Genomic DNA, 12,272 nt, shown 5'->3' on the forward strand with positions numbered 1-12,272 from the left:
TAGCCCTCCCCCATGCCCCCACCACATTTTTATTTTGCCCACATCTTACTCTTTAGTGTGCAAATGTGGTTATATGAATTTTTTTCCAGTGCAAGGGAATGCATTGGCCTTGTCAATCTTGGTATCATCATTTTTAGTAGTCTTCTTGCTGAGACCTTAGCCTATAAAACAGTTTTGCTGAAAACCCAAACTCTCTAAATATTACATTTAAATTTGCTTTCTTTTGGAAAGCTTAGGTGCTGCCAGGCCAGCTGAAGAGCAGGTGAGATGTTTTTTTAAGGGATGTGGGTGAAATAATTTAGCTCATCCTGGACTCCAGGCCAACACTGCTCCTAAAAGACAATTTGCTAATTCTTATTGACTTCTTTTCTTCTGGTTCTTTTTGTCCCCTTTCATGTTGTAGATTCCAGTCCACTTCTCCTTGGATATTTGCAAGAAAATGAGTGTTCTTGCCCCATTTTCTAGGGACACGGTGTTTTGGGACCCAGGCCTTTCCCCCTTTGACATAATTTTCTTCCCCATTTTGTAGCAAATCAATCTGCTCTCCAGGAGAGAGCCTAAAAATCAACAAATACCTGCCTCAAACCTCAGGTTTTCCATCTCCTCCCAGAGGTCTTCCAGCATCAGCTGGGTTAGCAATTTCCTGCCAGAGCCATCTACATCTTGATTATTTGGTCAGTCTTTTGGGGATTTCATTTCAGACCCCCTTCCAGAAAGACTCCAGACCCACTGGTCCCAAGGGTTGGTGAACTTTCAGTTTTATTTTCCCTGGCGGTGTTAACGCCCAAACTTTTCACCTCGAAAGTCAGAAAGGACTTTGAATCCTAGCTTATTTCCTACCACCTCCAAAGTCAGTTTAAAAAAAAAGAACAACACTCTACATTGAAAAGAATCATGTATTTTTCCTTAAGGATATTTTTAATGCCCTTGACAAACACTACAGTATTTGATTGTTTTTTGGATAAAAAGTCATCCTGGCATATTTATTCTAGTGAGACTTAAGATTTAATGAAATGATTCACTATTAATAAACAAGAAAGGGGAGGGAAGACCTCGTGGGTTAATAGTTTCTTTCATTGCAGATAACCAGGAACTTTGCCCAGCCCTCCACTTCCCCAAGCTCTCTGAAAGTGGAGGGTTGATCTCTCTTTTTGACCACTTCTCTTATATCCCGCCCAAGGGTGGCTGATTTCATTGCTGGCTTAACCACTAAACACCAGCCCGCACCCCTTCCCCACAATACTCTCCTCCTTTTCCCCTTCCTTAAGACTTATTTCTTATATTTCTAAAGTGCACTTTTTCTGGGCCTCACCCCATCCCCGCCCCCCAAGTGGGCTTTCCTTCCGCCTTCCTCGGTTCGGATTCCTGACGCGGTCGCCACCCCCTTCCCCTCCTCTCCTACTCCGCATTGTCTTTCTGAAGCCACCCCCCTCCCGGAGCGAGTCCCCGTTCCCTCGCCCAGACTCCCAGGCTCGCACACACTCAGCGCAGGCCTCTCCCCCTGCACACTCCTCCCTCCGTCTCTCCCCCACTCCCCCGCCCCTCTCCTCCTCCTCCTCCTCCTCGTCTCCCTCCTCCCTCTCCCGGCGCCCGAAAGGATCATTGTTAGCCACCCCCGCCCCGCCCACCCGGCTGTTTATTTATGCAGACGTCACCGGGCCGGCCCCGCCCCCCGGCATCTCATTAAGCGAGTGTGTTCCTCTCTCCCTGTCAATAATCTCCGCTCCCAGACTACTCCGTTCCTCCGGATTTCGATCCCCCTTTTTCTATCTGTCAATCAGCGCCGCCTTTGAACTGAAAAGCTCTCAGTCTAACTTCAACTCACTCAAATCCGAGCGGCACGAGCTCCTCCTGTATCTTCGGCTTCCCCCCCCTTTGCTCTTTATATCTGACTTCTTGTTGTTGGTGGTGTGTGTGTTTTTTTTTACCCCCCTTTTTTTATTTATTATTTTTTTGCACATTGATCGGATCCTTGGGAACGAGAGAAAAAAGAAACCCAAACTCACGCGTGCAGAAGATCTCCCCCCCCTTCCCCTCCCCTCCTCCCTCTTTCCCCTCCCCAGGAGAAAAAGACCCCAAAGCAGAAAAAAGTTCACCTTGGACTCGTATTTTTCTTGCAGTATTTTTCTGGGGGGGGGCAAAACTTTTTGGGTTTTTTTTTTTTTTTTGGCTTTTCTTTCTCCTTCATTTTTCTTCCAAAATTGCTGCTGGTGGGTGAAAAAAATGCCGCAGCTGAACGGCGGTGGAGGAGATGACCTAGGCGCCAACGACGAACTGATTTCCTTCAAAGACGAGGGCGAGCAAGAGGAGAAGAGCTCCGAAAACTCCTCGGCAGAGAGGGATTTAGCTGATGTCAAATCGTCTCTAGTCAATGAATCAGAAACGAATCAAAACAGCTCCTCCGATTCCGAGGTAGGAAAAGCCCCTCGGGCTGGCGGGGTTCTTAATCTATTTCCTGGGCTTGGCAAATGTTGCTTCAAGGGGAGAAATCGGGGCTGGGGGCGGCGGCGGGACGCCGCGGGGCCGGGCGGGCGGCGTGTGCGTGTGGTGCCACCATTGCAAAAACTTGTAACCCTGTTTTTCTCTCCCATCCCGAACCCCCCCACCTCGCTGATTCTTTTTCTCCCCCATCTCCCCCCTCTGCGTGGCGTTTGCCCCTCGCCCTCCCCACCTCCACCCCTCCGGGAAGGCGGAAAGACGGCCTCCGCCTCGCTCCGAAAGTTTCCGAGATAAATCCCGGGAAAGTTTGGAAGAAGGTGAGTACGCCCCGCGCGCCCCGCAGTCGCCGGGAGCTGTCCCCCGGGCCCGCCGCCCCGCGCGCCTGGGCCCCGCGCCCCGCTCGGCCGGGCCTTGCGTCGGCCCGGTCGGGGCGCCCAGCCACTTGGGGCACTTTCTAAAAAGTTTCTCCTCGCTCTCTCCCGCTCCGCGCGGCCGCCGCCGTCCCCTCGCTGCCCCGCCATGTTAGCGGCCAAGAGGCAAGATGGAGGGCTCTTTAAGGGGCCACCGTATCCCGGCTACCCTTTCATCATGATCCCCGACCTGACGAGCCCCTACCTCCCCAACGGATCGCTCTCGCCCACCGCCCGAACCGTAAGTGCCTCCGCGCGCGGCCCCCGCCCGCTGACCGCCCGCCCTTGCCTCCCGCCCGGCCCCGCATGCGGCCCCTGCCCTGCCCTGCCCTGCCCCCTCCTCTCTCTCCCCCTCCCCCCTCCTCCCCTCCCCTCGCCCCCCTCCCCTCCCCCCGCCCGCCTCCTCCCCTCCCCGCCTCCCCTCCCCCTCTTGTGGCCCAGGCAGCCCGAAACTCTCCAAACTTTTCTGCCTTTTGTGGACTGGATTTGTTTGCACTTCGCCATGTTCTTGCTTTCAGTTTGTTGCCTCGTGATGTTGGGGAGACTTTACTTTCCAAGCAGGGCTTTGTTGGTTGGGGGGGAATCAGAAGAACTTTTTTTGCGCTCTGATTCCCCCGCCCCTTTGGTGGTGGTGTTTGTTTCTTCACCCTGGGAAGATGACTGTGTGGCTCGCTCTTTTCTCCCTCTCCCTCTCTCTCTTTCTCTTTTCCTTCCCTCTTCAGTGGCGTCTTGGGCTTTCCCCGGTTAACCCCTTGGCTGCCGCTGCCGGGGACTGAGTTAATGGGCTGCGCCCGACGCGCGGGGTAGAGTGGATTGTCCTCCAGGCGTTGGACTTGAGAACTAGCGGGCGCGCGGAGCCCGGGGCCTTGGAGAAGCGCCTCGTCTTTCTCTTTCGGCCGCTTATTTGTTTAGCTTTCTAGTGGCGATGGCTGGCTCTCAGCCCTCCTTCCCTTTTCCCCTGGAAGGTCACGCTTCCAAGACTGGTCCCACTGCAAACTTGGGGGCTCTGGGCTTCCTTTTCTGGGGCCACCCTGCAGGGCCGCGAGCGCCCTGGGCGCCGTGGCCGGCTCGGCTGCCCGGCGCGCTGGCTGCGGGCTCTCCCGGGCCGCGCGGGGTGGAGAGGCCCCTGTGGCCGCGGGTTTTGGTTTGTCTGGAGCCGGGATGGCCTCCTCCGAGCGGACTTGATGTATTTCTAGGGAATTTTGGTGCCTTGGGGTTTATAGCGGGATCTGCGCTCGCCAGCTTCCGAGAAGGCCCTCAGTGGGCCCTGGGGGGCCAGAGACCAGGTTGTGCGGGGCCCAAGGGTGTATAGAGGGTGAGGGAGGCCGAGGGCTCCTTTCTTTCAAGGGATTGGGCTGCTGATCGTGGGCCACCCAACTTTGGGGGCTCCAGGGAGGCGCGGGGTGCCAGGCTCCGGGGGGGTGGCGCTTCCCGCGGCGTGCGTCCCGCGCCCCCCCGTGACATTTGTGAATAAGGCTCACCCTCTTCCCCGACAGGCCTCTGCCCCCTGCCCTCGCCTTGAACCCCCTCCCCCCATCCCACCCTCCCCTAAAAAGCCTGGATTACGAATCTCTAGACGCAATCTCTAAACGTTTGTGCCCGGCTTCTCGGGATTGTCATTTTGCACCCTCTCTGGTTTGGTCCCCCTACCTCTTATTTACACTCACTCCTTCTGTTTTCTTTTATTTTTCGGTAACTCGAGATAGCAATTTGAAATAGTGCACCCACTGTTCAGCAGCCGTGGATTCGGTGCTAATGGCCGAGGGCTTGCCGGACGGGAGTCGATCAGATCTACAAGTGTTTTTAAGCATTAAAATATTAACTATCAGGTTTGACTTGTTTTTGGGGCCCTGGCAAAAATGGCAAGGGCATGCTAGACCGGTCATTTTTTATGGCCAGGAAAGAGAAATAATTATTACCCTCCCTCCCCCTCCCGCGCACCCAGGCTTCTGCATGCTTGGGAAGCTGGGAGAGCATTTCAGCCCGACCTCCTCCTTCAGGGCCAGTTCTTTCAGGCGGCGGGGGCCGGGCAGTGGGGTTGCAGCTGTAGGGGAAACATAGTCCGGTTACGTTGTATTTTTCTTGGGAGCCTGTGGGCATCCTGAACCGGGAGTATTCGGCTCAGAATCGGAGAGTTTGTGTAATAACCAAGCCGACCAAGCGACATTCCAAAGTAACCCTGAGAATTTCTTACTCTCCTCCCCTCCCCCTACGATGGAAGCCTCTCTGGTATTATTTTAAAGTCCACTTAGCCATCTGAAAGGCCATCTGAATGGCCATCTGAATATTGAGCTTTGATGGTGGGCTTGCTGGCCTTCTTGACTCTTGCAAACTCCTGCCTGTGACCGCTGGCAATCTTGCCGCAAGATCTCCTGAAACTCTAACAGTTGTGTTGCGCTGGTAATTAGGGGAACAGGGAAATGTTAAAGGTAAATAAATGATTTCCCGGCGCGAAAAAGGAATGGCTCCCAACAACCCCGTCCCCTTTGTGGGCATTGTAGGAACCCTCCCGGCGTCTAGTTATTTTAATTGTGGACATAGCGGGTGGCCATGATGCTGTGACATCAGATGGAGTCTGAGAAGACATTTCTGAAGTCAGGAGGCAGTTTTAGTATTTGCGTGTCAAACACCAACAGACATCTTTAGTGTGCACGGGCCCTTCCTCCTCCTATCTGTTACCTGGGTTAGCTGATTGTGCTCCAGAATTAAGGTTATTTAAGCCGGTAAGTAGAGCCATGGAAATGAGGCTGAGAGGCTGTTGTGTGTCACTTCCTGACCTCTTCGATCAGAGGGCCGGCTTGCAATTCCAGATTTGATACAGCTGCCGAGGAATCTATAGGCAAGATAGCGGTCTTTTCATGCTCATCTGAAATTCTTAGTGCTTCATAGAGTGTGTTTTTTGAGGGCAAGGTGTAAAGACAAATTAGCTGTATGTTCTATTCTCTTCCAGACCCTCCTTGGTGGTGGTGTTCTTTTGCTACATTTTCTGTTAACTTATGGAGTGTACCTGTAAGCAGTTGCCTCCTTTAAAAAAGCAAACTCTTTGGATTCCTGATTTCTGCTTTTCTTTTTAAGAATGTAAAGAATTTAAGGAGTATCATTAAATGGGCTTATGATGAATAATATTTTATCTCAAGAATAATGCTTAAATTGCTGGAGACGCCATAAAGCTTGATAGTAATAATTTTATTTTAAAATGACAAAAGATTTTTACGTCACATTAATTAGCCTTTGATACTGTAATAGGAACAGCTTTTAAAAAGGTTCGAATACAAAAAAGCTTTAAGGTGAGAGGTCTGGTTGAGTAGATGGGAGGTGATAGAACTGCAAATATTAGAATTGTGGTAATATTTGTATACACCAAAGATAAGAATACTGTTACCATATTAAAGTAGATAGGAAAGAGTAGTTTTACGTTTCTTTTTTCCCTCCTGCCAAATGAGAATATGGGATACGGTGGCCGAAATTCCAGTTAGGTTTGAAATTCTTTTAAGGGGTTGATTATTAGAGCTTTCACATCTTCTTTGATCCAAAGTTGTTTGCTTTTCAGCTGAAGCTGTTTGCTACTAGGTTGAACAAGTAAATAAGCAGCATCTTGAATTCATTTTTGAACTTGGAATCCAGCATTTAAAGGAAACCAAGAGGGGCCTATTATTCACTGGGGTTTTATTTAGCCGGGCAGCACCTTCTCTTTCTGCCTGGTGAAAAATGGATGTTTTCCTCCTCGCTCAAACAGCATAATCCTTTCTAATACAAAAGATTTAGACCTCGGAGTGTGAAGGGTTAATGGTGGTCCTTCCCCATTGTCCTCCTACCCCCCACCTTCACCCCTGATTGTTTTGACAACACTTTTCAAAGTGTGACATTCCAAGCCCCTACATAACAATGTAATATTACTGTAATTACACAGGTCATTACATTTTAAATAGAGAACAATAAAATGCTTATCGCCCTGAAAAAGAACAGGTGTTCTTGCCCTTCTTTGGTATTTATGCTAATTGTTTTTCATCTCCTTCAGAAATATTTATGGCAAACATGTTTAGATTTCAGTCTCATGCAAAGTATTAATTCCGTGCTAATCTTTATAGGTTGGGGTTTAATGTCTGCAGTTTGGATTATGGGCTCAACATTCACCCAGTAAGTCATATTTTAATGATTATAAATTTAATATGCCAGTGCTTTGCAGTTTGTTGAAATGAAAGCTTTCTGAAACCCCAGAAACAAACTATGAGGCAGTCCGCGAGCCTGGAGTGTTTATCTGGAAGAAGTGTTTTTGGAAACTTTTGACTGCTGAAGGGAAAGTAGCTTTCACTGATGCCCCCTATCTGATTGAGAAAAGCTTTGGAGGAAAACAATCCCCGCTCTGGCTAGGAGTTTTCCACCTTGATTTTAATTTTACTGATGTGGATTTCATTTAGCGTCCCTGCTGGAAGCTGGTGCGCTTTCTGTTTCTTAGCAAGCTGTGAAAAAGTTACAGGGAGGTTTCCGGGGGCTGGCAGATCAAGAATGCTGTTCTGTTAGCGCGGGATAACTGCAGTTCTGCATGCTATTAAAAAAATATTTGCTTTAGAAAACCAGCATTTTAATAGTTGCACCAGAGGCTGTGCTTTTAAAGATTACAGTAGAAGTCTTTCCAGATTTTGAATGCCTCCTCACATCCCACGAGGTGCCTGTGTGCATACGAAAAGCGCCTAGATTTCTTGGTGGAGAAATGTTGGTGCAACTTCTCTTACACATGCACAGGGGGTAAACTAGAAGGTATCTAAGAGGATTTTACATTTTGTCAGATGTTCACAACAGGGGCCCCCGAATCACATTAAAAATGCACTGCAGAGAAAGGACAGCTGCAAATTTTTGTGTAGACCTGTGTTTCTGGACCATGACTAAAACTCCGAGGACCTTTTCCCCAGCTGTCTGGAAGTTCTGTGGAAGTTGGTTTATTGGCAGTTTAAGTCTGAGGCAACCTGGATTTAGCAGAGGCTCTCTCCTACACAGGAAATAGATGACATTATATTGGGGGAAGGGACAAAACTTCAGGCAAGGAGTGATTTACTCCTTTATTGTTTTTTTAAAACATGGAGTTGCCAAATAAATAAGCACTTTCCAGGGAAGTAGGTGTAAGCTTTTTTAGTCTTGGTGAGTGGAATTAGATAATATCTTTAACCACATGTATAACTGTTTCGAGGTGACACATTTCAGAAGTTTTGAGAAGGAGCGGGGTGAATCGAATTCTCAAGGCTTTTATTTTTGAAGGGGGTGTGTGTTGTGGGCGTCTGAGTTTCTTCTGGGGGTGGATATTGGCAACCTTGTAAGTAATCTTCAACTCTGACTTATAATTGAGCAGGTTTGTGAAGGAAATGGTTAATTTTACAACCAAAGGCAAACTTGCACCTCGACAGGTCTGCTGAAAGAAATGTGCCCCAGTCCTTTGCTGGCAAGCGCCACCGGGTCATAAATCCACAGGCTTTATTTACAGCCCATAACACTTATGAATGTTAAGATATTTGACGCCACGTTGGCCTTATAATATTCAAGGTCCGCAGACACTGGCAGTAGCTCAGATTTCTCTCACTAATTATAAGCAATGAGATGGGGGTGGGTGTGGAGACCCCTTCGCAAAAGCTGCCCTCCTCCCCTCCTCTGACCCCCATGCCTACAATCTGAGCTTACTGAGACAGACACCCCCTCCTCCTTTGGCAGCTGACTTGTACTTTTCCTCCAGGCTATTGTTACACACATTTATAAAGAGCACTTTCAGTAATGGAAATTCAGTTGGGTGGGTGGGAGGGGCTCGGCACAAATGCCTTTTTTCAAAAGCAAAGTTGCTCTAGGTGTTTGCATCTTTTTTCCTTTTCTTCTGGCTTCTCCCTGTTTGCTTTCTTTCTTGCTTTTTTTTTTTTTTTTGAGACCCTCTTGCCTATATTGTGCATATTTCCCAGAATACTTAAAGAAACCTGATATGGGAGATGGGTCTTTAATTTATACGATGTTCCACTGAGCTGGAAGGGAAAATACACACATTGCATAGTACGCTAGTTAACGTGAGGGTTTAAAAAAAAAAAAAGTGCCATAGAGTGAGGAGAGTTGATTAAAAGAATTAATAGATGAGAAAAAAATTCCAGATTTACCTTGGGAGTGGGAAGGCCATTCATTTGGGGGAAGTGCACTGGTATCTGGGGGAGGAAGCACAGAAAAAGTAGCCGGGGAGGAAGAATAAATGCTTGCCTGAGAAAGATTAGAAAAGTGTAGAAGATGGGACAGAGATTTGGGCATGAGGAAATAGCTTGATTGAAATTAGGGATTAGAAGTTCTTAGCGAGAGGTAGAAGTACCATGGGTGGGGGGTGGCTATTAACAACGATATGGCTCAGCTCAGTAAAAACTGGTCGCAATCCACTTTTTACCCAAAGAGCTCTATCCAGCAGCAGATAGTCTTTCATGTAAGTTATCGTGTGAGGAGCTGGGGATGGGGTATCTGTGGTCAAGACCCCGATGTGACAGAGAAGGCCACTTATCCTCCTGATTTTAATTCATTCTTAAAAACGTGGTCTTTCTAGTGTGTGTGTTACAAACTGACCACCTGGTAAAGGGGGAGTGGGATTCTGAGGTGTGTGGGTAACTGTCGAGGTGGGTAGGAGCTGATCGTGCTGTCCTTGCTGGCTGGAGCCTTCCTTCCATCCAACCCAGACTTCAAGACAGAGGCTGAAAGGTTTTATTTTCTAATCAATGGAATGCAGAAACTTACTAGCCCTCAGGGACAGATATGAATCCCTTAACAGCTCATTACAAAGATGGGGCTGTGGGATCTTTGAAAGGGTTATCAGCCCTGGTGTTCTTTGGTTTTCCCAGGATAGGTTTTTTTCCTTCCTTGGGCACATCTGATTTCAGGCTGGTAATATGTCTGTAATATTTTATTCTTTTCTTTCTTTCTTTCTTTTTTTTTTTTTTTTTTGGTCATGAAGTAGCCCCAAACAGCTCGATCTACAGGGGGAAGGAATGGTTACTAGTGGGATCAGCCCTGAATGAGTTAAAATTGCTTGCTAAAGTTTGGCATCATGAAATAAATTTGAGGCCTGGTAGACATTAGTAAGGCACAGCACATTTACAGAGCTTAATTAGTACGAACTGTAATTGTTCATGGTCTGCCAGAAGAAGTAATGTTCAGGAAAAGTGGAGTCCTTCTCTTGCAGTCTTTAGTTTGAAACCGATAAATCACTTGCATATTTGTGTAGTGATTCAAATGGAGCTAAGACCTCTCCCATCCCAACATGTGGTAAATTGTAAAGTCAATGAATTGCAGATGTAGGCTACAGTGAGATTCTCTAAGAAAATGCAGAATGAATGGGAAAGAGTGATGCTATAAATATTTACTGAGAAGATAACTAGGTTCTTGCGTGCTGGACCAATTATGATGTACTAAATATATTAGCAAAATTATTAAGAAATCGAGAGGATTTGTGTGGGTCTTTGGGTGGGTTGGTTGGTTTGGGAAAGTGAAAGAAAAGGCACTATGTTATTGTCGTGTCAGTTTTATTAAGCCTGAATCACAACGGCGTATACCCAGGGAAGGACACGTGAAACCCACATTAATGCAAATTAATTCGTTACGAGTGTGCAGCCTGTGACTGCTAAGTGGAGTAATGATGGGGCGTCATTTTAAGAGTGTTAGTGTAGCAACTTTTAATGAAAAATGCTGTGTTAGGAACATGTCTCAGCGCTTTAGCCCACGTGTGTTTATATGCTGGAAATGTGTTTTGGACAAGAGCAGGAAACTTGCTTCACTTTATTCTCCCCTCCCCCAAACAGTTTAAGAAATGTAATTATGTTTTGATGTTTAAAGAAAATCATCTAATTTTCCCTCAAAAATACCAATCCAGAAATGCCCATCACCATAACCAAGTTCGATTTCAACTTCTTTCTTTCTTTCTTTTTTTGCAAGAGACTGCAGCACAAAGTGGAAAAACAATGTATGTAGCATCCCCTATAGACCTATAGATATAAGTTTATTGAAGTGATTTCCCCCCCACCCCTTTTTTTTTCTTCTTAGAGGATTTTGGTCTCAGGCAGTGTTGCAAGTCAATACTTCTTTCCCCAATGTGAGTAGGTGGATGTGTATGAAAGCAGTAAAAGTTAATGATCGTTCTCTGACTCATAGCTGATGGTTTCAGGTTGAGGAAAAGAAAAGAAAAAAAATTAATGAGGGTAAATAGACATTGGATGGAACGTTGAGACAGTAGGAGAGATTGTTCCTGTGTCTAAAGGCATGTGTTTTGTTGCAGCAGAATTTCTGAAGGAGAATGCCAGGAAGTGAAAAGGGGTTGCCTTTGTTAAGTTGTTGTAGGAGGGTACAGATGTTCTGTGTCTGGATCTTTGCAGGAATGTTTAAGCCTCCATACCTAGCAGTCAGTGCTGGCTTTGCCTTCCCTGTGGAAGTTAGAAGTCCCCTTGGCATCTTTTAAGGGGGCGGGCAGGCACCCAAAGGCCTGATCAGAAGTTTCCCACTAAATGTAAGAGGCTCCCAGCATAGGGCTGGGGGTGCTGTCTCTGTCCTGCAAAATGACTGGTGACTTGAGAAAAAGTCTTAGATATTTAAGCCTCTATTCTGCCTTTTATGCTAATGACATGGAAATTAAACTTCAAGTGCCTCACCATGGTAGCTACAGGGGAGAGGAAGGTGGACCAAAAAATCCCCCAAACCAAAACCGTTTAGGAAATGAATCTGAATTTCTTCTTCTCCTTTTTTTTTTTTTTAAATTGAAAGCTTGGTGATTCATAAAACTGGAAATACAGCAAATGCTCCCCACTCTTCCCAATTTAGTGGAATGAATAGGCATACAAAATTAATCTTCATCCTACCGGAAGTTTGAAACCCAATGTAGTGTTTCAAGATTTTTAGTCGCCTTTGAGGATGAGATCTCTGTGATTGAAAAAGCTGTTTCCCTTTTCTCCCATCTCTGGGTATCTCTGATGTCTTGTATCTGAAACATCAAATTTAGGGCCAGTAGTAGTGATTAGAAATGAAATGAGAGAAATCAAGATAGGATTTCTTAATAAGGGAGGTGGTTGATCGTAAAACGTTGGTTTTTGAATTGCTGGAGAATGTAGGCAAGGCTGTGCTGAGCACCACCGCATCTCCATGGCTCTTCCTCTGGACCACAGGGGGCTGGGTCACCGGGAGGTGTTCGAATGGGTGGTTGGGTGGGCTTGGCCACTGTAAACAAGCACACAGGAAGGGAAGGTTTGTTTTGTTGAGAGTTTCACAGGAAGAGGACATGAGTACCTTGGAGTTCTCATTTGGTGCTGCTTCAGGGTGCCTGGGGGGGGCGGGGCAGGGGGGAACCACGGTGAGGGTGTGTTGCGGACCCAGGGTACGAGAGTCACAGTTGCTGGATGCGGAAATGACGTGCGGTGCTGCAGGTGGCCA

General features: G+C 47.2%; 1 protein-coding gene across 24 annotated transcripts in view; it reads left to right on the forward strand.

The window, feature by feature from the left end:
* The first annotated feature begins 1,715 nt into the window (after positions 1 to 1,715).
* The window catches only part of TCF7L2 (transcription factor 7 like 2), a 198,527-nt gene continuing 187,970 nt past the window's right edge, over positions 1,716 to 12,272 (forward strand). For 11 of the 24 annotated variants that reach the window (XM_032608418.1, XM_032608420.1, XM_032608435.1 and 8 more), the window contains exons 1-3: positions 1,716 to 2,412; positions 2,690 to 2,756; positions 2,966 to 3,090. In XM_032608418.1, the coding sequence (XP_032464309.1) occupies positions 2,224 to 2,412; positions 2,690 to 2,756; positions 2,966 to 3,090 (381 nt within the window). In that variant the 5' untranslated portion in view covers positions 1,716 to 2,223. The remainder of the gene's footprint in view (positions 2,413 to 2,689; positions 2,757 to 2,965; positions 3,091 to 12,272) is intronic. The other 13 variants (XM_032608416.1, XM_032608415.1, XM_032608430.1 and 10 more) reach the window with 2 other exon arrangements.

Source organism: Phocoena sinus, chromosome 16 (genome assembly GCF_008692025.1).
Source record: "Phocoena sinus isolate mPhoSin1 chromosome 16, mPhoSin1.pri, whole genome shotgun sequence".
In the NCBI taxonomy this organism is placed as follows: Eukaryota; Metazoa; Chordata; class Mammalia; order Artiodactyla; family Phocoenidae; genus Phocoena; species Phocoena sinus.